This window comes from Ochotona curzoniae, unplaced genomic scaffold (assembly GCF_017591425.1).
Source record: "Ochotona curzoniae isolate NIBS_2020 unplaced genomic scaffold, NIBS_Ocur_1.0 contig_430, whole genome shotgun sequence".
Taxonomy (NCBI): Eukaryota; Metazoa; Chordata; class Mammalia; order Lagomorpha; family Ochotonidae; genus Ochotona; species Ochotona curzoniae.
This window is the reverse complement of record NW_024466219.1, coordinates 26933178-26955762: the sequence shown is the minus strand read 5'-3', so window position 1 is coordinate 26955762 and position 22585 is coordinate 26933178. Positions and strand designations below refer to the sequence as shown.

Here is a 22585-nt window from a genome sequence, read left to right as displayed (position 1 = left end):
ACCGAATACAAGTACACTCACTACACATTTTAAAATAAATGCTGGAAAGAATCACATCAGGAGGATAAAAAAGAACAGTAGAGTTGCAGATTTCTGTTGTACAATTTTCCAAAACACCAAGGCTTTCTTATTCTTCCCCCATCCCCTCGCAACGCTTTTGACAGAAGCCTAATTGAGTCAGGCACTAGCATCTGTGGATATAAGATGCTGTTGGTGGAACCTCTCGGGTTCCAAAGTGGATATAGTAGCCCACATCCCCCACCCCCCTGCTGCACGATTTTGCTGTGATCTGAAACGATTAAGTAGAAAACCCTAGAAAAAAAAAGTTTATAAATTTACAACTGTGCTATTCTAAGTATTACTTGGACAGAAGCACTGTGCTTCTGTGTCAGTTGATCTGACAGCCAAGAAGGCTATTAAGTGCCCAACAGGCAGCGGTGCACACAGTGTAGACTTGACAGACAAAGGGATGATTCACATTCTGCCAGGATCTAGTGGGCCTGCACAAGATTTCCTCATGTTACTCAGAGCAGCTTCCTGCGACACAGATGTAGGAAGTCAAAAGAAGCCTAACATTCAGTTAGAATGCTTATGTCACTCACCTTGTTTTATCTTGTCACCTTGGCATTGCATCATTTCACCTCATTAAAAGGGTGATTACAGTATGTTATTTTGAGAGAGCCCATATTTACACAAATTTCATCACAGTATATAGTTATAGTTGTTCTACTCTATTATTAATTATTGCTGTTTATCTCTTCATGTGCCTAATTTATTAGTTGGGAAAATGTGGAAACAAAGAGAGGCAATTGGGAAGCTAAAAGAGAGTCAACACAGTTTAACTTTAATAGTCTGGTCATTAAGCACTTACTTAGCAGTCTGGTTTACAAGTTATATTCCAAAGCAGACTACATAGAATCTCAGAAAGAAGGAAGGTAAAGGTGGGAGGTAAGGATGGGAACATACTTACCCAAAGTCACAAGTAAGACAACTTAGCCAAAGTCACTAGTAACTGATAGCAATGGGCTTCAAACCAAATAGTTCAAAGAAATGCCTTCCCCCAAGTGCTGTCAGTGACGTTGGAGCACAAGGCACTCCATGCTGGCCAGGCAGCACTCACATTCCAAGGTCCTCTGCTGGGCTGCCCCAGGACCCTCCTAGGGGCAGAGCCACTGCACACAGCCGTGGTTCTCTCCCACAGGTCTTTGCCTGTGATTCTTTGCATCTCTCAAGACAAAGAATCCAACAAAATACAACTATACAAGAAGACTTAAAAAGTTCCTAGAAAATTGAAATAAAACATAAGCTTAAGGGCTAGTGCAATGGAGACCAGTGTAGTAGCACAGCAAGCTAATCCTTTTCCTTTAGTGCTGGCATCCCATATGGGCATCAGTTCAAATGGGCTGCTCCATTTCTATTCAGTTCCTTGCTATGAACTGGGAAAGCAGTGGAGGACAGCCATGTCTTTGGGGGCTCTGCACCCATGTGAGAGACCCCTTGCTCCTTGGTATGGATGGGCTCAGCTATGACCACTGCAGCCATTTGGGAATTGAACCAGCAGATGGAAGACTTGCCTCTCTATGTCTTCATCTCTCTGTAAATCTACGTTTCAAATGAAAATAAACAAATCTTTACAAGAAAGAGATTAATTTATTCTGGTATAATTTTTTTTTGAAATTCAGGTATAATTTTATCATAAAACATAATTTTACAAACTCTCTGAAAACTCCTTACTTGAAGGAGTAAGACTTCTCCTTAGTTGTGTCAATCTCATGCCTATACAACATTCTCTCATGGTAGCCCCAAGAGTTAACATTAAAAGTCAAGGAAGGGGCCAGGCACAGAGGCCTAGCAGTTAAAGTCCTTGTCTTGAACATGCCAGGATCACATTTGGTTGCCGGTTCTAATCTCACCAGCCCCACTTCCTATCAAGCTCCCTGCTGGTGGCCTGGGAAAGCAGTCGAGGATGGCCCAAAGCCTTGGGACCCTGCACCCATGTGGGAGACTGGAAGAGCTCCTGGCTCCCGGCTTCAGATTGGCACAGCACCAGCTGTTGCGGTCACTTGGGGAGTGAACCATTGGATGGAAGAACTGTCTCTCCTCCTCTTTGTATATCTGACTTTGCAATAAAAATAAAATAAATCTTAAAAAAAAAAAAGTCAAGGAAGAAACCTTCTGAAGTGACAGGCAAGAGCTCCTGTAACCCCAGTCTGGGCGGCTTCAGGCAGGATATAAAGAACTAGGCCAACAAACTGCGCTAGACAGAGAAACCAGCTGAATAAATTAACCCACTTCAGATTTCATTTCACACAGCTCAAAAGAAGACAAACACATTCCAAATTAAGCAAAGGCAATGTTATTGTCAATGAACAAAAATGACCACTTGCTCACAATAACAGAGAAATACTGGCAAAAGGGCTTCAGATGAATTATAAAAAATTAATCAACTATAGGAAGCATCCTATACTTAAGTGCACATTTAAAAACTCATGGGGTTTAGGATAGCCAGATGGGCATATTTTGACTTAATGTTTTCAATCTTTGGAAAGCACATCATATATTTCCCAAACTATATCTTGATTATCTTTCCTGTAAAAATGTTTATTATCATTAAAAAATTAATTTTTTTACTGTTACTTGTACTGCATAAACAAGATCTTAAAGGTTATTGCAGCAGCTGGAAAAGCAGGCATTAAACATACTTTCGTGGAAGGGTTAATGACAGAGGGCAATTGGGGGAGCTGCACTTCAGGCTCCCATTCTGCATTATTTCGAAAGGTAAGTTCCTCTACACTGGCTAAGAGCTAGAGAAATGAAAGATGTACACAGAGCAGAAGGCAGAAATGGCTTTCAGTTTCTTACCAATAATAAAGAAAATGGGTATATCAACAGTTTCATAAATGGAGGAAACACCTCCAATAAACAACCACAAGAAACATAAACCCTTTGAAGATCCTGTGTGGTACTGTTCCCTTTCAACCAGTGCAGTAAGGAAAAGCTGATAGTTTTCATATATACATATACACAGTCTGGAAAAATTATGTAAGTGATGTTTAGAATGAAACAACTACAGGGTAAGCCAAGAGAAATGAAACTTTGATTAACTATATTTTTCATGGAGAATAAATGATAAAATACACAAGTATGCTTCAGAAGCAAGAAAAAGTATATGAATTAAGAACAAATAGCCATATTGTGACATCCTATAAATCAAATATCTGCAATAACAAAGTATATAGAGAAAAAAGACTGCATGGCTATTCTAATGAATAATTTATGATAGTCAAGCAATACTGAAAAAACACAGAAGTTGCACTTCTTTAAAAAAATGTCAATTAGTAGGAAATAGTTCACGTTAACAGGGTTAACAGGTACAAGGCTGATAAAAATCTACAAGTTTGACTTACCACTACTTTAATTTTTAATTTTTTAAAAAAGATTTATTTATTTTTATTGGAAAGTCAGATATACAAAGAGGAGGAGATAAAGAGAGAAAAATCTTCTATCCGATGATTCACTCCCTAAGTGACCGCAACAGCCGGTGCTGTGCTGATCCGAAGCCAGGAACCCAGATCCTCCTCTGGGTTTCCCAAGTGGGTGCAGGGTCCCAAAGCTTTGGTCCGTTCTCGACTCTTTCCTAAGCCACAAGCAGGGAGCTTGATGGGAAGCAGGGCTGGTGGGATTAGAACCAGCAACCAAATGGGATCCCGGCACGCTCAAGGCAAGGACTTTAGCTGTAGGCCACCGTGCCTGGCCCTCACCACTCCTTTAAAACAAGTACTTGAGAGCCAATATATGAAGGAGCATAGCCAATTCAATCATTAATAATTTTCAGGTGTGCAACTAGGAAAAGGAATGCAAATTAAAGCAGCTATAACACCACACTAAAAATTTTTACATTCAATACTGAACCAAACTGTGGAGAATGGTTGTACTGAAAAGCCCTGGATAGTGCACATACAGATGTTCTCTATCCTTTAGCCCAGTATTCCACTCTAGAAAATTTATCTAAACAAATATTCCAAGAGTGAAAACAAGTATACTGTGTTATTTTTTTGCAGAAAAAAAAAAGAAAGAAAGAATTCCGATGCACAATAGGCAGGGAATAGCTAAATCACTCCTTCAATGCAGCAAAAAGAACAGATGGAAACACTGAAGTAATGAGCACGAGGCTCAACTGAGGACCTAAGCCAGGCATCAAACTCGGGTGCTCTGCTATGAGAAACAGGCAGCTTAAGGGACACGTCAAATGCCTGCCCCTCAAAAGGAATTTCTTCATGCTTGGAGTAAGAAGAGTGCTTTTTTAAAGAATACTTTGCACACACACTCATACTTCTGTGTCTGAAAAATCAGTTTTGATAAGCTGGAACATGAGGTTCCAGACTATATTCAATTATACCAACTAAAGTTTCTGATGGGCACATGTTTTAACAATAATAATATGGGAAACAGGGGAAGGCAACAGACACAGCGGTGTGGTGTGGCAGTGACTGATACCCCAGTAGCATTCAGCGAGCAGTGATCTGAACTGCACTGGTGGCTGGAACTCTTCAGGCAGCATGGGTGGGGGTCAGAGGGCATTCACCAGGAGCTCAGGAGGTGAATCCGGACAAAGAACTGTCCATCTTGCTGGTCTGTTTGATTTTACCAGGAGCAGAGACAGAGTGGCAAGTCCTAGATGGGTGGTCCAAGGTGGATTTCACAGCCCAGATTGGCCCCTAGAGCTAAATTGGGCGTCATCTTGTGTAGGGAGGCAAAGGGTATGAGACATGATTGTGTATACACTGAGCTGGGAGTGAACTCACTTCTAGCTCTGTGAACTGCAACAATGTGGCACCCTAAAGGTTCCACCCAAAATAGGTCTGGGCAGCCTTCAGATCTGACAGGCCAGCAGATCAAGAACTCTAGTGGTAGTTGCAGGGACAACAGTGAGCTGCACACGCACCGAGCTGGAACAAAATCACTGAGCTCAGTGCAATGCATTGGTTCCATAGGGAAAAGAATACTGACTTTGGCATCTTACAGGTCAAACACATCTGTGTGACCCTCAGACCTATGGCCAACAGCATCTGGCAAGATCAGCACCACTAACAATCTAGCTATTTAGGACACCCGGTGTCTCCCCTAATTCCAGGAACTGCTCCAACCTGAGGTGGGAGAAAGGTTGTACAGAAAACAGTGCAGCCTCAGCACGGCATCACAGGAGGTGAAGACTGGTGAGCCAGGAGCTGGGGCTACAGAGATCATGGTGTAAATATAACATAAGAAGCCAGACCTGGAACTCGCTGGAGGGAGTGGCATGAGTGACTGCAAACAAAGAGCTGTGTACCAACTGCAATAGGTAAAATTGAATTATAGACCTGTGGGTGACAGAGCTTACAAACCTGCCCCAAGGAGAAGAATCTGTTAACCAGAATTGTAATGACTAAGAGCAAAAGAAAGACAAAGGCAAAATGACTATTACTGAAGAATCCCCTGCAAAGGAGCAAAAGTCTTTGCCAACCTTGGAGCTACCTGAGGAAAACATTGAGAAAATGGGGTATACAGAATTCAAAACACTTGTTATAAAGCTTATCGATAACGAGAAGCATGTAATACAGGAGTCCAAAGAATTCAAGGAATATGTCACACTGGGAATGAATCAAATGAAAGCTGATATGTCAGAAAATAAGAATATAGTGGAATAAATTAAAAGTACAGTGGAGAGTCTCCAAAACAGAATGAATGAGGCAGAAGAAAGAATCTCAGAATTGGAAGACATTTCCTGTCACAAACAAAAAACTGGAGGCAGAGCCAGGTCAAGCTAAAAAAAAAAAATCAAGAGCTGAAAGACACTATTAAAAGGCCACATATAAGAGTCATGGGAGTTCCAGAAGGCACAGAAAGAGAAGCTGGGTTTAAAAATGTATTTAACGAAATGATAAGGAAAAATTCCTCTAATCTAGAGAGAGAACTGAGAAACAACATCCCAGAGGGGCACAGAACTCTCAACAGGTTTGACCAAAAGTGATCTTCACCACGACATATGATAATCAAGCTCCCTTCAATCCAACATAAGGAAAAGATCCTTAAATATGCATGTGAAAAAAATCAACTGATATATAAACGAATGTCAATTAAATTCAAAGAAGACCTCTCACAGGAAACTCTATGGGCCCAAAGAGATTCCAGATTCTAAAAGCAAAAAATTCCAGGATAATGTACCCAGCAAAACTTTCCTTTGTCTTTGAAAATGAAATAAAATTCTTCTACAGGAAAGAAAAGTTGGAAGAATATGCCTCTTCCAAACCTGCCCTACAAAAGATAATTAAAGATGTTCTCCTGACAGAGAAGAGGAATGGGACCCAGCAAAACCAAAGGCAAATGTCAAGAACATCCCAGTAAAAGAACAACAGAAGACTATATGAATGAACAACTAACTCATTGCTAGGTAATTTTGACAGGACAAAATTACTATGCATTCATACCAATCCTGAATGTAAATAGATTAAACTTACCAAACATAATAGATAAGTAGACTGGAATAAAAAACAAAACCCTTCTATTTGTTGCCTCACCAGCAAAGATCAGTGGAAACTATATCTTACGGTTTTATTTTTTTTAGTTTCATTTCTTAAAAACTCTTATTAAATTCTTCACTGACTCATAGAACATACAGCAACATCATTTTCTTCTAGAAGGTTCTTGATTTTCATTTCTTCAGTGACACATTAGTCATTCAGTAGCATGGTATTTAACTTCATGGCATTTTAAAGTTTTTTTTTTCTTCCTATGTTGATTTTGTTTTGTGGCTTTTCCTTTAAGGGGATGTATAGTAACTGTGTAATGGAGATTATCATATCCAGATATGAGGATACAATGCAGTATGCATCACTACTTCCAGACAAAGATGGACTCCCAATGAAACTATTAACTATATCTTGACAATAGAATGCTGGACTCTGCCATTGTCCATGCCCACAATGATGGACTTACGAGCGTTTATGAGGAACTATACTACAGTAATAATATAGGGGATCTCAGTGAGGGGGAGGGGGACTTAGGGAAGGGGTGAGGGAAATCCCAGGGCCTATGGGACTGTATCATATAATGATAATAATAAAGAAGTAAAATAATAAAATAATAAATAAATAATCTACATATATATTAAAAAAAGAATGATGCAGCTTTTTCCATTCTAATACTATAATTCTCAGCATTATAATGCTAAGAATAAATGACTAAAGTATTTGGCTACTGTGAGCTAACCATCTTTAAGAGAGAAGTACATTTTATCAACTAACCATCCTTGTAAGATCTAGTTCTCCCAATAATTTTTGCATGTTCTTTTTACTCTGTTTATGAGCTGAACTACTGTTTTACCTCTGGGTGTTTTAATAAATGAAACTCAGATAAAGTGGGTTCCCAGGATACTAGTGCATGATAAAGCAGGATTGAGAGCCTAATGTTCTTTAAGTTCAGCAAGTTTAGAAGTCATGAAAGTCAACAATTCTCTTTTCAACGGTCTCACTGTCACTTATAATGAAGCTTAGAAAAGGAATAGCAAACAAGTGGACCTCTTGCTACACACGTTCTCTATCACAGCATTTCTAAAATAGCCTTTTTCTTTGCAGGAAAACAAAAAACACAACCAGGAACTGATCATATTTAAACATACAATTCACTTTAAAAGGGGTGGGGATTTGCAATTGATGCAAACTATTCAAAACAATTTCCCAGTGGAAGTCACCACCCCTTAACTTTCATCAGAGCATACTGCATTTTTAAATAACACAAACAAACAAGAAATCCAAACAAAACAACTTGTGGAAAGGAAATTGCAAAGGCCTAACTAACCTGAGAACTCTGTACTCAGGAATGGCTCACTCCTAACCAGAATGGAGTCTGTGCCATAAATTCCCATTTTGACACTAAAAAAGTACAGTTTAAATGAGGTTAATTCTGACTTTTCCACCCTTTCTATTATGGCAAATAAAAGAATACATGCAAAAGAGCACCAATGAAAAAAGCATGCTAGATCCTTGCAAATGACTTTAGTATAGGGCAAAACACCACTCTTAAATACAGATGGGCAAAACAGCTAAAACAGGCTTTTCTGATTGCAGTGTCAGAGGGGAAAATGGTTAGACATCTTGCTTATAGTACTTCTGTTAATATTTGGCTCCAACACATTTAACACATTAATAACTGTTTCTATTCTAAATAACCTCACATATGGAATATATGTAGATTAACACAACATGTCACAAATGAAATAATCATTTCTAATTTGTTCTCCTTAAATATTTATCGATGCTCTGTACAACTACTGAGAGGTTTCTATTACATTGCTGAATGGTCACCAACTTCAGATATAACCAGGAAGCACTCACTGGATTACACTTTTTACTATCTTCTCTTATCTTTAAAATTCCTACTGACTGAAAATTCAACCAAGCAGTTCCTGACAAAGGTTAGGTGTTTTTTCTCCTTCTTCAACTAAAAGTCAATTTTGTCCTTATGTCATCTTCACTTAATACTGCTACTATAGGTCTAATAAAAGGCAAACTGAATGGCATGGCAGTTCTCCCAAAAAACGGACAAAAATGTCCTTCAGTTTCTGGAATAGCTTATCAAATTTTAAGTGTAATAATTACTTACTTCCAAGCTGCCTCTCTTTATTGGATTCAGCACTAACAATTTCTTCAGCAGATTTTCACAGTCTGTGGACATATAGAAGGGGATACGGTACTTCCCTCGTAACACTCGCTCCCGTAGTTCCTTAAGAAGGTGTGAGAAAGCACATATAACTGGCTTTTGGAATTGTTGTGTCGGTGGGTAAACATCTTAACAACAAATGTAGCTGATACCTTTAAATTCTGGCCATCAAAAGGCAGGGAGCCACTGACTAACGTATAGAGAATGACGCCAAGGCTCCACACGTCCACTTCCGGCCCGTCGTACTTCTTCCCTTGGAAAAGCTCCGGAGCAGCGTAGGGTGGGCTTCCACAAAACGTGTCCAATTTGTTCCCAACTGTAAATTCATTACTAAAACCAAAGTCAGCAATTTTAATATTCATATCAGCATCAAGCAGAAGATTTTCAGCCTAAGAGGAAAATAATAAAAAGGACAATGTAAAAAGCCTACGCAAAGTAACAAATATTTGTCAGAATTGTTGCAGATCCCAAATTCAACACATTCCTTGGCTTTAATTTTTAAATTGAATACTAAGTTCAGAAGTCCAGTGTGGTACTTCAGTGTGACACTGTTAAGAATTACATCTATGCACGACTGAATTTTAACACCTGGAAAAAGAAAGGTCTCATTTAAATACACACTGCAACTATTCAAGAGAAGTCATTTAAAAATCTATTTTTCACAGATGAGAAACATGCTGGGAGTGTACTTGTATATGGCCCACAGAAAGTAAGCTAACCTGACAGCAGTCTTCTTTGGACTGAACAATTTCACCCAAAGGAGGGTCATTTAATAGAGTATCAAGGGCTTATCTAAATAACAGGAGTGTGTGAGTAACTGAAATCATTGCTTTGTTCTCTCTTGTAAAACAAAGTACTGTTTAAGGAAAACAAAACATAAGACAACTTCTATTAGATTTTGTCTGTTTTTGGCTTCCTCTTGCTGTCTAGGACTGGATTCTCTTCTGCAGGTAGCTGCATAGAAAGTACTGAATACTGTGTTATCGATGCTGCCAAAATCCTAACACAGGAGCACCCAAAGACAAAATTCTAAATGTGTTTTGTAAATACAAATAATTCAATAAGTGGCATGTGTACATGTTCTGTTTCAAATTCTATTACAAGAGACTAACCAAGTTATAAGTCACTTTGTAGATGTTTTCTCAGGTCTTCCAAAACAGTAAAATAAGACGAAAACCAGAATTTCCTATTAGGTGGAGGGACCTACAGCCATGGAAGCGGGTATAACATCTACCGTGTGTTTCTTTCTTCCTCCATGCCTCCTTGTCTTGTCTTTTTTTGTGTGTGTTTATCAATTTAAGACACTTTGTCTTCACTTTGCTTTAGGCAATAGGGAATACATTTAACAACAAAACATGCAATTAAATCTCTGGTGCTACTTGTGGCATAAATATAATGGAAACACACACATTTGGGACATTTCTAGTAGATAATGTGTAGACTGCATGACAAAAACCAGATTATTTTGATGTTTTTGTGTAAGAACCTGGTCACTGTAAATTTCCAGGGTCACTTGCGATTAAGCTGGGCTTTTCAGTCTGTCTCAAGCTGTCTGATGGTTATTACAGCACTTATGCCTCAAAGAAGAAGAGCTGTATGGCAGGACTGGGGAGGGTGGGGAGGAGTCTGGGGTTCCCTGGAGCACACAAGGAAAATTTCTCCACGGGACTGGACAGAGAACCTATTTTATTTTATTATTTTATTTTTAAAGATTTTTCACAGGAGAAATGAAGTGATACGAGAGCTAAACACAGGAGATGAGGAAATGTTCCTCCTTTCCTTGTGGATCGGATTCCTTCTTAAAATACCAGAGACAGATGACTAAGAAACAGAAAAGTGTAGGGCAGCAGAAAATTTGTATGCTCAGAAAAAAGGAGCAAAACACAGGATTAGTCACTAACAACTATTCAGGACAAGGTTTGAAATGGAGTATAAATTAGTGTTCCTATGACAAGAGGCAATGGAAAAAGAAAAAACGGTTAAAAAAAAAAAAGAAAAGAAACGGATAAAAGGAAGGCAGACTTGTAGGTGGACAGTAATTCAGGCTATCCGTGGAAAAACTGAGTAAAAGAAAGAGACAAACATTTCATTATCAAACAAAACCAGGGAGAAAACTTTTGGTCAGAACCACTTCCTCACTATTATACATTTTATTCTAAGTATGCTAGTTTATGCTAATTCCATGCATTTAATGCTATTATGAACTTTTAAAAGTTTTCCTTACATCTTGGAGCCTTAATGGGTGCACTGAACACTAGTTCTTACATCAGACAAAGCTGGATCTTGCTTCTGACTTAAAGGAACCTCAAGCTTTCAGGTTAGGTGCAAAATTTCACATCTGTCTGTTCAAACAAGCTAATTAGTGAACAAATCCACCACCCTTTGATGCTAGAAAACACCTTAATCACATTTTATTTATTTACTCAGTGAAAATATTGCCTTTCATGAAGTGGTTGTGAGAATTAAGTAAAAAGAATTACTTTATACATGACCTAGCAAAATCAGATAACCACAAGGTTGCTCTAATATTAAATATCTGATAATATCTGATAATAACTAAGCTTTGGATTATAAAAGCAGTGGCTTACCTTAAGATCACGGTGAACAATGCACTTTTGATGACAATACTGAACAGCAGATACAATCTGAAATAAAAATTGAGGCAAGAAAGTCAAATTTATTTTGCAGTAGAAATATGATTTTTTTTGTAATTCTTAACAATTGAAGCAAATTACTGATTCTGAATTTGGAGTAATATTTAATAATTTTACTATTCTCTTAGTTAAGAAAATTACACACACGATGGTGATAGAGCTTATGCTTTTTAATGTAGAAAATACTGAAAAGTAATATACAAAAAATTTCTTAGATTATGTAAAGATTTTTGGGGGTTGTAACATTTCTCCCTTGAGTAGATGAATGTGTTATATTTGTAGCTTTGGTCAGTCGCTTTATCACAGTGTTCAAATAAGAGCTCTGGCACATGCAAATCAGTATTTCAAGAAAGATGGCTCAAGTTAAAAAGGCAGAATTCTGTCCTATTAATTACAGAAAGTATGTTCAAGGCATGTTTCTTTGGTGAGGCCAATTTACTAAGAACTTATCAATGAAGTATTCATCACTATTCTATATTGATTTACACATAAACAGGAAAATTTTGAGTCTTAAAAAGAAACCTAATTATCACAAGAGGGTAAAATGATATTTTATTTTCAAGCTCTTAATAATTCAGTTGGGCAAAGCACTCTGCACCTGTGACTACATTTTGTATGTAAGTATAATTTTTCATCTTTACATAGGGTTCTGTAAGGGATAAGGGGTGAACAGGAAAGAACTCAATTCTGAAAATGTCAAAAATACAAGTGAAAAACAGATTATAATTTATCATAATTCTTTATTACATAAAATGTAAAAATGAAAAGAACTGCTAGTTAAGAGCTATTTTGTATGCATTAGTATACCTGATGTGCAGGAGTATAACTATTTTAATGCACAGCAGAACATTCACTTCTATAGATTCAGTTAAGTACAAATAGTTTAAAAAATTAAATGGTGGCTAGACATTTAAAAATGGAGATTAAAATGATTTTATTTTTTAGTCTAAAATTAAGGTAAAGCATGACCATCCTAACAGAAACATGGATAGAAAAATATCAAAGTAGAAGTAAAGCTAACATTTACAATGTATATAAAAAAAGTTAAAAGACAGTGAAGATAGAAATTCAAGACAAATTTCCAGACATACGAGTAATATATAAGTCAATTAAACACTTTATAATCAACATTCAGTTTATCAAGTACCAGGTACATGAAAGAAAATGTACTAGTTGCTAGAGGAATAAAAAAATGAACACTGCATGAGCCCTACCCTTACAGAGGGTCACAATCTGATTAAAAAGCGAAAACATGTATGTGAAATACTTGTAATACAAGCAAGAACATAGAAGCAGAGATAAAAGAAATGAGAGTACCATAGAAAGTAAAGAATAATTTTGCAATCAGTGTTGTGGAATAGTAGGTAAAAGGCTCAATCTGAAGTGGTGGCATCCCATATGGGCAACAGTCTTTGCTGCTCCACTTTTGATTCAGCTCTCCATTAATGTGTCTGGGAAAGCAGAAGATGGCTCCAGTTTTTGGGCCCCTATTCCCACACGGTACACCTGGAAGAAGTTCCAGGCTCTTGGTTTTGGCATGGCACAGTCCCAGCCACTGCAGTCATTTGGGAAATCAATGTGAATGGAAGATCTCTTCCTCTGTCTCTCCTCTCTCTGGAACTCTGTCTTTCAAACACTTCTCCTAAAAACAATTACTTGTGGAGATGCTTCCTGGAGTAGGTGCTATTTTATCTAAGCTATTTTTGAAGAACAGCAATATTTTAATTTTTTGTTATATTTTTATTTTGAATTTTTGAATTTTGTGGTATAGTCTTTCATAAAGAGTCATAATTCCATCAGTCTCTATTTAAGTGTACCCCGACATTGTTGGTACAGACAATGTCAGATAGTCCAGCATCCCATTGTCTACACATTTCCAACAGTTGCATTGGGAGTTCATCTTTTGTTTGGAAGAAGGAATGCATATTGCATTGTACCCCTACATCTGGATATGGCAGACCCCAGTACTCCATCACTATACATTTCCATAAATGAGAAGCTATGAAACAAAGTCAACAACTGGTATGAATTAGAACAACAGCCACAACAACAACAAATTACAGCACCATGAAAAAATGCGCCACTGAGTAACCAACACATGGGTGACAAGAAGGAAACACAAAAGACTCTTGGGAAAAATAATGCCACTGTTTAATCCATGAGCCAGTGATGAGTTCGGCAAGAAAAAGAAAGTATTTGGAATAAATGAAACTGAAATAAAAAACATCAAAACACATGGGATGCAGCCCCCCAAAAATAAAAACCCAGTATGGATTGGCTTATTGAAGTTAAACTTTCCATGATGGTTTCCTTATATTAGAGAGAACATATAATATTTGTTCTTTTGTGATTGACTCATTACACTGAGCTTAATGGTCTCTAGTTTGGACCATCTAGCTGTAAATGGCATAATTTCATTCTTCTTAAATAGCTGAATAATATACCATGGAGTAGATGTACTACAGTTTCTTTATCCACTCTTCTTTGTACGCACATCTGGATTGTTTCCATGTCTTTGCAATTGTAGATTTTGCTGCTACAAATACAGGATTACAGATCCCCTTCTCACATGCTGATTTCATTTCTATTGCGTATATTCCTAGGAGTGGGATAGCTGGGTCATATGGCAGATTTATTTGCAATTCTCCAAGCACTTTCCATACTGATTACCATAGTGGTTGTACCAGCCTACACTCCCACCAGCAGTGAAGGAGGGTACTTTTCTCCCCACATCCATGCCAGCAGGTGTTAGTTCAGTTCTAAAAGTAGGCCAGTCTCACTGGAGTTAGGTGGTACCGCAATATGCTTTTTCATTTGTATCTCTCTGATGGCTAGGGAGCCTGAGCGTCTTTTCACATGTCTGTTAGCCATTTGAATCTGTTCTTTTGAAAAATGTCTGTTCATTTCCTTTGGCCATTTTATTACAGGGTTGTTTCTTTTTACTGTTCCTGGGTTTCTGAAGCTCTTTGTAAATCCTGGATATTAGTTCCCTATTACCTGTGTAGTATGCAAAAATTTTTTCCCATTCTATTGGTTGCTTCTTCACTTTGTTAATTGTTTCCTTGGCTGTACAGAAGCTTTTTAGTTTGATGTAGTCCCATTTGTTCATTTTGGATTTGATTGCCTTTGCTTTTGGTGTCTTTTCTAAGAAGTCTTTCCCTGTTCCTATATCTTGGAGAGTGTTTCCTATGTTTTCCTTTAATAGTTTGATGGTTTCTGGGTGTAGATTTAGGTCCTTGATCTATTTAGAGCTGATTTTTGTATACTGCGACAGGTGTGGGTCTTGCTTCTTTATTCTGTGAGTTACTATCCAGTTGTCCCAACAGCATTTGTTGAATGGATCAGGATTTTGCCTGGATTGTTTTCCATTTTCTTGTCAAAGATTAGTTGACTATACACATGTGGGTTCCCTTCTGGTGTTTCTATTCTGTTCCACTGATCTCTGTCTTTGTACCAGTACCAGGCTGTTTTGTTAACCACTGCTCTGTAGCATGTCTTGAGGTCTGGGATTGTGATTCCTCCAGGTTGGTTTTTATTCTTTAGGAAAGTTTTGGCTATTCACGGGCTTTTGTGATTCCAGATGAATTTATGCATCATCTTTTCTGTTTCTGAGAAAGAATGTTGTTGGGATTTTGATTGGGATTCTGTTGAATCTGTATGTTACTTTTGGTAATATGGTTATTTTGATGATGTTGATCCTGCCAATCCAGGAACATGGTTTCTCCATTTTTCAGTATCTTCTATTTCCCTTTTAATGTTTTATAGTTTTCATCATAGAAGTCTTCCACATATTTACTTAGCTTAATTCCTAGGTATTTAAGATTTCTCTCCTCTATTTTAAAGGGAACTGTATTTACAATTTCTTTCTCATCCATGGAATTCTGTACACTAGTGCTATCCACTTGTGTTAATTAATTTTGTATCCTGATACTCTGCCAAAGTCTCTTATGAGTTCCAATAGTCTCTTGACTGAGTCTATTCGTTCTCCTATGTAGAGAACCATGTTATCTGCAAATAGAGACAATTTCATTATCTTTTTTATATCTTTTCCAACTTGAATTCCTTTAATTCTTTTTTCTTGCCTAATAGCCCTGGCAAGGACTTCCAATACTATATTGAAGAGTAGTGGTGACAATGGACATCCCTGTGTAGTTCGATTTTAGTGGGAAGGCTTCCAATCTTTCTCCATTTAGTATGATGCTGGTATTGGGTTTTTCATAAATTGCTTTGTGCTGTAAAGTTCCTTCTATGCCTGTCTTGCTTAGGGTTTTCAGCATGAAGTGGTGTTGGATTTTATCAAGTGCCTTCTCTGCACTTATTGAGAGGATCATATGGTTTTTATTTTCAATTTGTTGATGTGATGTATCACCTTTATTGATTTGTGAATTTTGAACCATCCCTACATGCCTGGGATGAGTCCCACCTGGTCCAGGTGAATGATCTGTCTGATGTGCTGTTGGATCCTGTTGGCTAGTATTTTGTTGAGGATCTTTGCATCTATGTCCATCAAGCATATCGGTATGTAGTTCTCTTTTTCTGTAGTTTTTTTCTGTTGTTTCTGGCTGTGGCATTAAGGTAATACTGGCTTCATAGAAAGAGTTTGGAAGGACTGCCTCTCTTTCTGTGGTTTGGAAAAGCTTGTGGAGAATTGGAGTAAGTTCCTCTTGAAATGTTTGGTAGGATTCAGCAGTGAAGCCATCTGGTCCAGAACTTTTCTTGATTGGGAGGACTTTAATTACTGATTCAATCTCAGTGCATGTTACAGGTATATTTAGATTGTTAATTGCTTCTTGATTCAATTTTGGTGGACTGTATGTGTTGAAAAATCTATCCATCTCTTCTAGGTCTTCTGATTTATTTGCATTTAGTTGCTTGTAATAGTTCCTGATGATTCTCTGTATTTCCAAGGTATTTGTGGTTATATTTCCTTTCTTGTCTCTGATGCTACTGATGTGTATTCTCTCCCTCCTTTTTTGGTTTCTTGGGCTAGTGAGGAGTCTATTTTGTTGATTTTATCAAAGAATCAGCTCTTTGATTCATTGATCTTATGTATAGTTCTTATGCTATTTGTTTTATTTCCTCCCTTATTTTTAATTATTTCTTTTTTCCTACTAATCATTCCCTGTCTTTCCTTCGCTCTGTAAATCTGACTTCCCAATAAAAAATTAAAAAAAAAAACATAACCTGCAGTTAGATAACTACAAAACAATGTGTGTGTGGGTGTGTGTATACTTTCCTGTTTTCCAAAAGTATTAGTTACTTTTTTCTTATTTGAGGGAACATACATAGATTATTAAATATCTATAATCAATAATTACAAAGATTCTTTTACCGTTGAACTTAGCTGATTAAAAAGAATCCAGGTAAATAGCAATAGTAATAATGTTTAAAATATGAATTAAGATTCCAATGAGAATACATACTATCAATTGGAATTTTCTTGCTGGTATGTGACTGATGCTGAACAGTGACACTGAGTTGTGGGGAGTGGCCGACCCCACGTGTATGTTAGGCAGTCACAAGATGGCGGCTGGCTGAGGGCCAGGAGGCGGGACTTGTGCCACTGGTAGGCAAACAGGAAGTCACAGGGATAGACTAATGCCCCACTGCCCCCGCTGCGATTGCTGGCCTATCAGATAGCGCCAAGTGGACCCACAGGGAGAAGTGACTGGTGAAGAACTGTATATAAGCAGCCCGCTTTCTGCAATAAACCCTTTTTTTGGTTCGCCTTCCCCTTTTTTGTTCGTTCGCTCTTCTTTTCCTTTGGTTTTTCGTTCACTCATTTGTGTGTTTGTTCGTGTGTTTGTTTATTGTGTGTGCTGGTTGCGGTGGTGGTTCCCATTTTTCCAGGTCCTTAAGATTCCTCGTCATTTTAGTGTCGCTGCAGGGCAGTGACACTGAGTGCTGCACCACTGCTCCAGGGCAAGTTTGGATTTCCATTGAGCACAGGGAAGAATTTAGTAAGTGGCTGAACATTACTCAGTTTCTTAATTTTGTCTTCCTCATTATCAGCTGTCTTTACATTCTGCTAGCTTAATGCAAATGTTTCCAGCAATCTGTCCTAACAAATGGGCTACAAATGTATTCAAAAGAATTTCACAACAAATTGTTTTCCAAAAAGTAGTAATTCTGTGATATATGCCTAACAGTTTTATAAAACAAACTCATTCATTCAATGATCAATTTGAAAAATGTTATATAAGAAAAAGTTTTCTCCTCTCATCCTCTCTCCTGTTTGCCTTACATGCTAACACACACATAAATATCTTAATAGAATATCTTAGGTAAGAAATGAGTGTTTTCTAAATCTGCTGACTTACAGCATCCCTTTAAGTAGAGTCAAATTTTATTATGCTAACATAAGAGGTACTGAGCCTGTTTAAAATGGAAAATTTCATTTTAGTGATAAAGTTGTCTGTTGGAAGTTACACATTTTTAAAAAAGATTTATTTTTATTACAAAGTTAGATACACAGAGAGGAAGAGAGACAGAAAGGAAGATATTCTATCTGATGATTTACTTCCTAAGCAGCCATAATGACCAGGGCTGCGTGGATCAAAAGCCAGGAGCCTGGAGCCTCTTCCAGGTCTTCCATGTAGGTGTAGGTCCCAAGGCCCTGGGCCTTCCTCAACTGCTTTCCCAGGCCCCAAGCAGGGAGCTGGATGGGAAGCAGAGCCTCCAGGATTAGAACTGGCTCTGATATGGGATACCAGCACATGCAAAGTGAGGACCTTAGCTGCTAAGCTATGGCACCAGGCCTGAAAGTTATACATTTTATGAAGTATTTACAACTTACACATTTGTCATTTCTACTGTTAATTTATAAAGTATATTGAATTTTATGATTTCAGTCCTAAAAATTAAACATAAAACCCTGGATTAATTTAAATTACCTTTCCTTTCCTTATCATTTCTGTAACAAGTTATATTCAAATTGAACTAGAAATATGAATATCTTACCATATTCTTCTGCCACATTTGCAAGACTTTTATCAGGCTAAATAAAACTGATCACATTTTTAAACCCACAAAGTGAGTTTTAAAATACACATTTAATTTTGAAAGATAATAATATATTGACCTCTTTAGAGGTCAATAATATATGTGATATATATATCACATCTACGAAGTTGATAACACTTAACAATATTATTGGATAAAGCATCAAAGTAGGAAGTCATTATATTCTTACCTCAGTCTAGTCTATGTCTCCAAGAGTTAGCAAGGTGAATTTCATAAAACTTCACTAAGTAATGACCATCTAAAATAACCATCTATGACTCTTCCAAATTCAAATTCAGCAAGAACAGTGGGTTTTTGTGTAGTTTTTCATTCTTAATTTGTATGAGAAAACAACAATCTTTTCCCAAAAACACCATATACTCTTTAGTTCAGTTTTTGGCATTGTCATTACACATGACTAAAAACATAAGCCAAATAAAATTGAAATTACTTTCCATACCTGCCTAAATTTTGCACGGGCCTCTTTTTCTTTCATTCTTCCATGGGCAACTAAGTAATCAAATACTTCACCTGAATCAAAAAGGCAAAGCAGGTAGTAAATATACATACATAAACACAGATTTTCAGCTAGCAATATATGCAATGTCAAGTTTTCAGCTTGTTTTCAAGGAAACCTTTGGCGTACAACTTTTTGTTATGTCTGTGTAAATCAGTAACTAACACAAGAATAACAAAAAATATACACAGAATAGAGTATTTGCAGCAGTTTATAATTTAACAAAACATAAAAAACAAGTCATTAAAAAAATACAACTGTGAAAACTTGCCTTCTGCTTTCCAGTATTATGTAAAACCAGAATCAACTCTTTATTATTCATCCCAGTAAAGGAAAGTCACAGCATGGGAAATCAAAAATTTTATTTGACTTTGTATTTAGGCCTAATTTTAAAGAAAATGAAAAAAAAAAAACATGTCAAATCTCTTTTCAATTCTGCCTTTAATGTAGTCTGGGTCAATTTGCATCTAGCTACTTTCACCACACTGATTTTTTCTTTTCTTTTTTACGTTCTGACTATGCTTGTTCTCACTCCATTCATTTAATGTAGTTTTGCGGTCAACAACAAATTACAGATAGGAGAAGCTGTTTTGTATGACCTCAAATGAACTGCAAACTATGTGAACACTACTAACACATCTATATTTAATTTGTATCCTTACGTCCAGGACAGAATACAAAGTGGGTAGGTATTATTGTCAAAATAAATTAAAAGTAACTAAAAATTACAGACCTTTCTATTGGATAACTTTTTTTCAGTAAACAATAGTATACATATATATAAAAAATTCTTGGTTACAATGCCAAAAACAAAATGCTACCTTAGCGTAAGAGAAAATTAATGTTGGTAATCTACAATTTGTGCCACACGGAGAAACATGTACACTAGAAATTAACAAAACAGTGGCCAGCGCGGTGATGTAGCAAACTAACCATCTGTCCCATGGCTGTTCCATATGGGGAGCAGTCCATGCCCCAGCTGCTTCACTTCCCATCCACTCCCTGCAAATGGCCTGGGAAAGCAGAGGAGGACTGTCCAAGGCCTTGGACTTAAGCCTTTTTTTCTTAAAAAAGATTTATTTATTTATTGGAAAATCAGATATACAGAGAGGAGGAGAGACAGAGAGGAAGATCTTCCATCCAATGATTCACTTCCCAAGTGAGCGCAACGGCTGATGCTATGCCGATCCAAACCCAGGATCCAAGAACTTCTTCCAGGTATCCCACACAGGTGCAGGGTCCCAAAGCCTTGGGCCGTCCTCAACTGCTTTCCCAGGCCACAAGCAGGGAACTGGATGTGAAGTGGAGCTGCCGGGATTCAAACCGGTGCCCATCTGGGATCCCAGCGCGTTCAATGTGAGGACTTAAGCTGCTAGGCCACGCCGCCGGGCCCTGTCCAAGGCCTTGGAACCTTGCACCCACAGGAGACTCAGAAGACGCTCCTGGCTCCCAGCTTCACACTGGCTCAGCTATAGCCAAACATGGGCGTTTGGGGAGTGAACTACTGGGTAGAAGATCTATGTCCTATTTTCTCTTTCTCTTTGTAAATCTAAAATCTTTCCAATAAAAATAAATAAATCTTTTTTTTTTAACAGCCTTACACAAATTCATAGAAGAGCTTAAAGAGCTTTTCTAGTACATTAGTTAAAAACTCAGATTTTAGAATCAGATCAATTAAATCTCATTTGATCCAAAGTAGCTATTGGAAACAATTATGAAGAGTTCTTAACTTCATTAAGTCTGTTTCTATCTATGACCTACTTACACGGCTATTGTGAGGGTCAATTAAAATAATGTACATGCCTAGCACAACGACTAGCATATAGTAAACACTCAATAGATGACATATTTGCACCAAGGAATACAGAAATATTACATATATATATATGCAATACAACCCCTAGGATGCAGGTAAAATTAAAACTCAAACATATAATGAATATGTCAGATGAAACTAATACGTCTGCATAGTTGAACACTATACTATATCAAGCACACTGACATGATCAAATGGGGTGAAGAACAGAGAAATGAATGGATGCTCTATGTGACTTATCAAAGTAGCTCATCCTAGATATGTGTTAACAGTTGTTATTTTCAGTTAGCTTGCCAAAGAACTTAAGCCTGGATCTGTGAATTTAGGTTGGGAAAGATATATTCAAGAACTAATGCATTCAGGGCCCAGCGGTGTGACCTAGTGGCTAAAGTCTTCTCCTTGAATGCACCGGCATCTCATATGGGCACCGGTTCTAATCCCAGCAGCTCCACTTCACATCCAGCTCCCTGCTTGTGGCCTGGGAAAGCAGTCGAGGACGGCCCAAAGCCTTGGGACCCTGCACCTGCATGGGAGACCTAGAAGAGGTTCCTGGTTCCCAGCTTCGGATCGGCACAGCACCGGCCGTTGCGCTCACTTGGGAAGTGAATCATTGGATGGAAGATCTTCCTCTCTGTCTCTCCTCCTCTCTGTATATCTGACTTTGTAATAAGAACAAATAAATCTTTAAAAAAAAAAAAGAGCTAATGCATTCAAATCTACTCTGAAACTCTGCCTGCAGTGCTTCGACCTCATATATTTATATGTGACTCAGTTCTTCACTTATCTCACATGGTGTGTATATTACGCTTCTGCAAATAGAATCTAGGCTTCCTGATGGCAGGGTTTTGTTACTGCTCGCCCATGTATTCTCAGCACCCAGGGTACTGCCAAGTACCATCAAAAACATTTAGCAAATACGATTTATGTGAATTGAAAAAGGAATACACATACCACTACAGAGACAGTTTTTCTGGAACCTACCTTTAGCAGATTCCTTTGGACTGAAAATCCTAACAAATGCTCCTGACTTTCTAATCTCTGAAGATGTCTGCCTATTATGAGAATCAGAATCAATCAATCGATTCCTGGCAAAGTGGTGTTTACCTGACTCAGCTGTTGGTCATACAAGGTTTCTTATATGCATGACCAAATCAATCTCCAGAAATTCCAGAGGAATGATATTCACTGTTTTACTTTGCAGAGTATCCTTGCAATTTATGCATTAAAAGAGCAAGAAGATGATCCTAGATTTACTACAAAAGAACATGATGGGTTTTTGTTACAGAAGAAAAAAAATATATGAGTCAAAGTTCAGTGAGGAAGTCAACTACTTTGGGCTCAATTTCAGTATCCAGCTCTCTGCCCTACTCCCAACTATGCCTTGGATGGAGAACAAAGGCAATTGGCATTAATCCGCTGATTGTTCTACTCATTAGCACCAACAGAGTCAACTATACTTAGTATTAACTTTAAGTCAGTACACATATAAATACTAACACAGCCTGACACATTCATACAGAGAAGTGTCCACACACTTCAAGCATTCCATATTTTCTTATATCTAAGTATGTCTAGGGTATGTCTAGGCCTCTTCTCTAAATTCCGTATCACTGAAAGCAATGGCCTTAACTGTGCGAAAAATAATTTTTAGGGTTCTCATGATGATAGTTGGTATAAAAATTTAACTCAAGTAAAAAAATAGCAAAATACGCCATGAGGTATTTGCACGTGTATTAGTTTTGTAACAGACCATTTTATGAAAGTACGTGTAGCTATATTAATATTATTTAAAATCCCCTAATAATAAACATCAATGACACTTGTTAAGTAAAAAGCAAAACTATATTCAAATATTTTCAGGGTGGCAGAAGCTTTGAGAAAAGGATATTCACTAAAATA

At 37.5% G+C, this 22585-nt stretch overlaps 1 protein-coding gene across 3 annotated transcripts in view; it reads right to left on the bottom strand.

The window, feature by feature from the left end:
• The window catches only part of MARK1 (microtubule affinity regulating kinase 1), a 124704-nt gene that overhangs the window by 21683 nt on the left and 80436 nt on the right, over positions 1–22585 (bottom strand). For all 3 annotated transcript variants that reach the window (XM_040985319.1, XM_040985320.1, XM_040985321.1), the window contains exons 6-9: positions 18814–18884; positions 11286–11342; positions 8850–9086; positions 8641–8760 (exon numbers count right to left, since the gene is read on the bottom strand). In XM_040985319.1, the coding sequence (XP_040841253.1) occupies positions 8641–8760; positions 8850–9086; positions 11286–11342; positions 18814–18884 (485 nt within the window). The remainder of the gene's footprint in view (positions 1–8640; positions 8761–8849; positions 9087–11285; positions 11343–18813; positions 18885–22585) is intronic.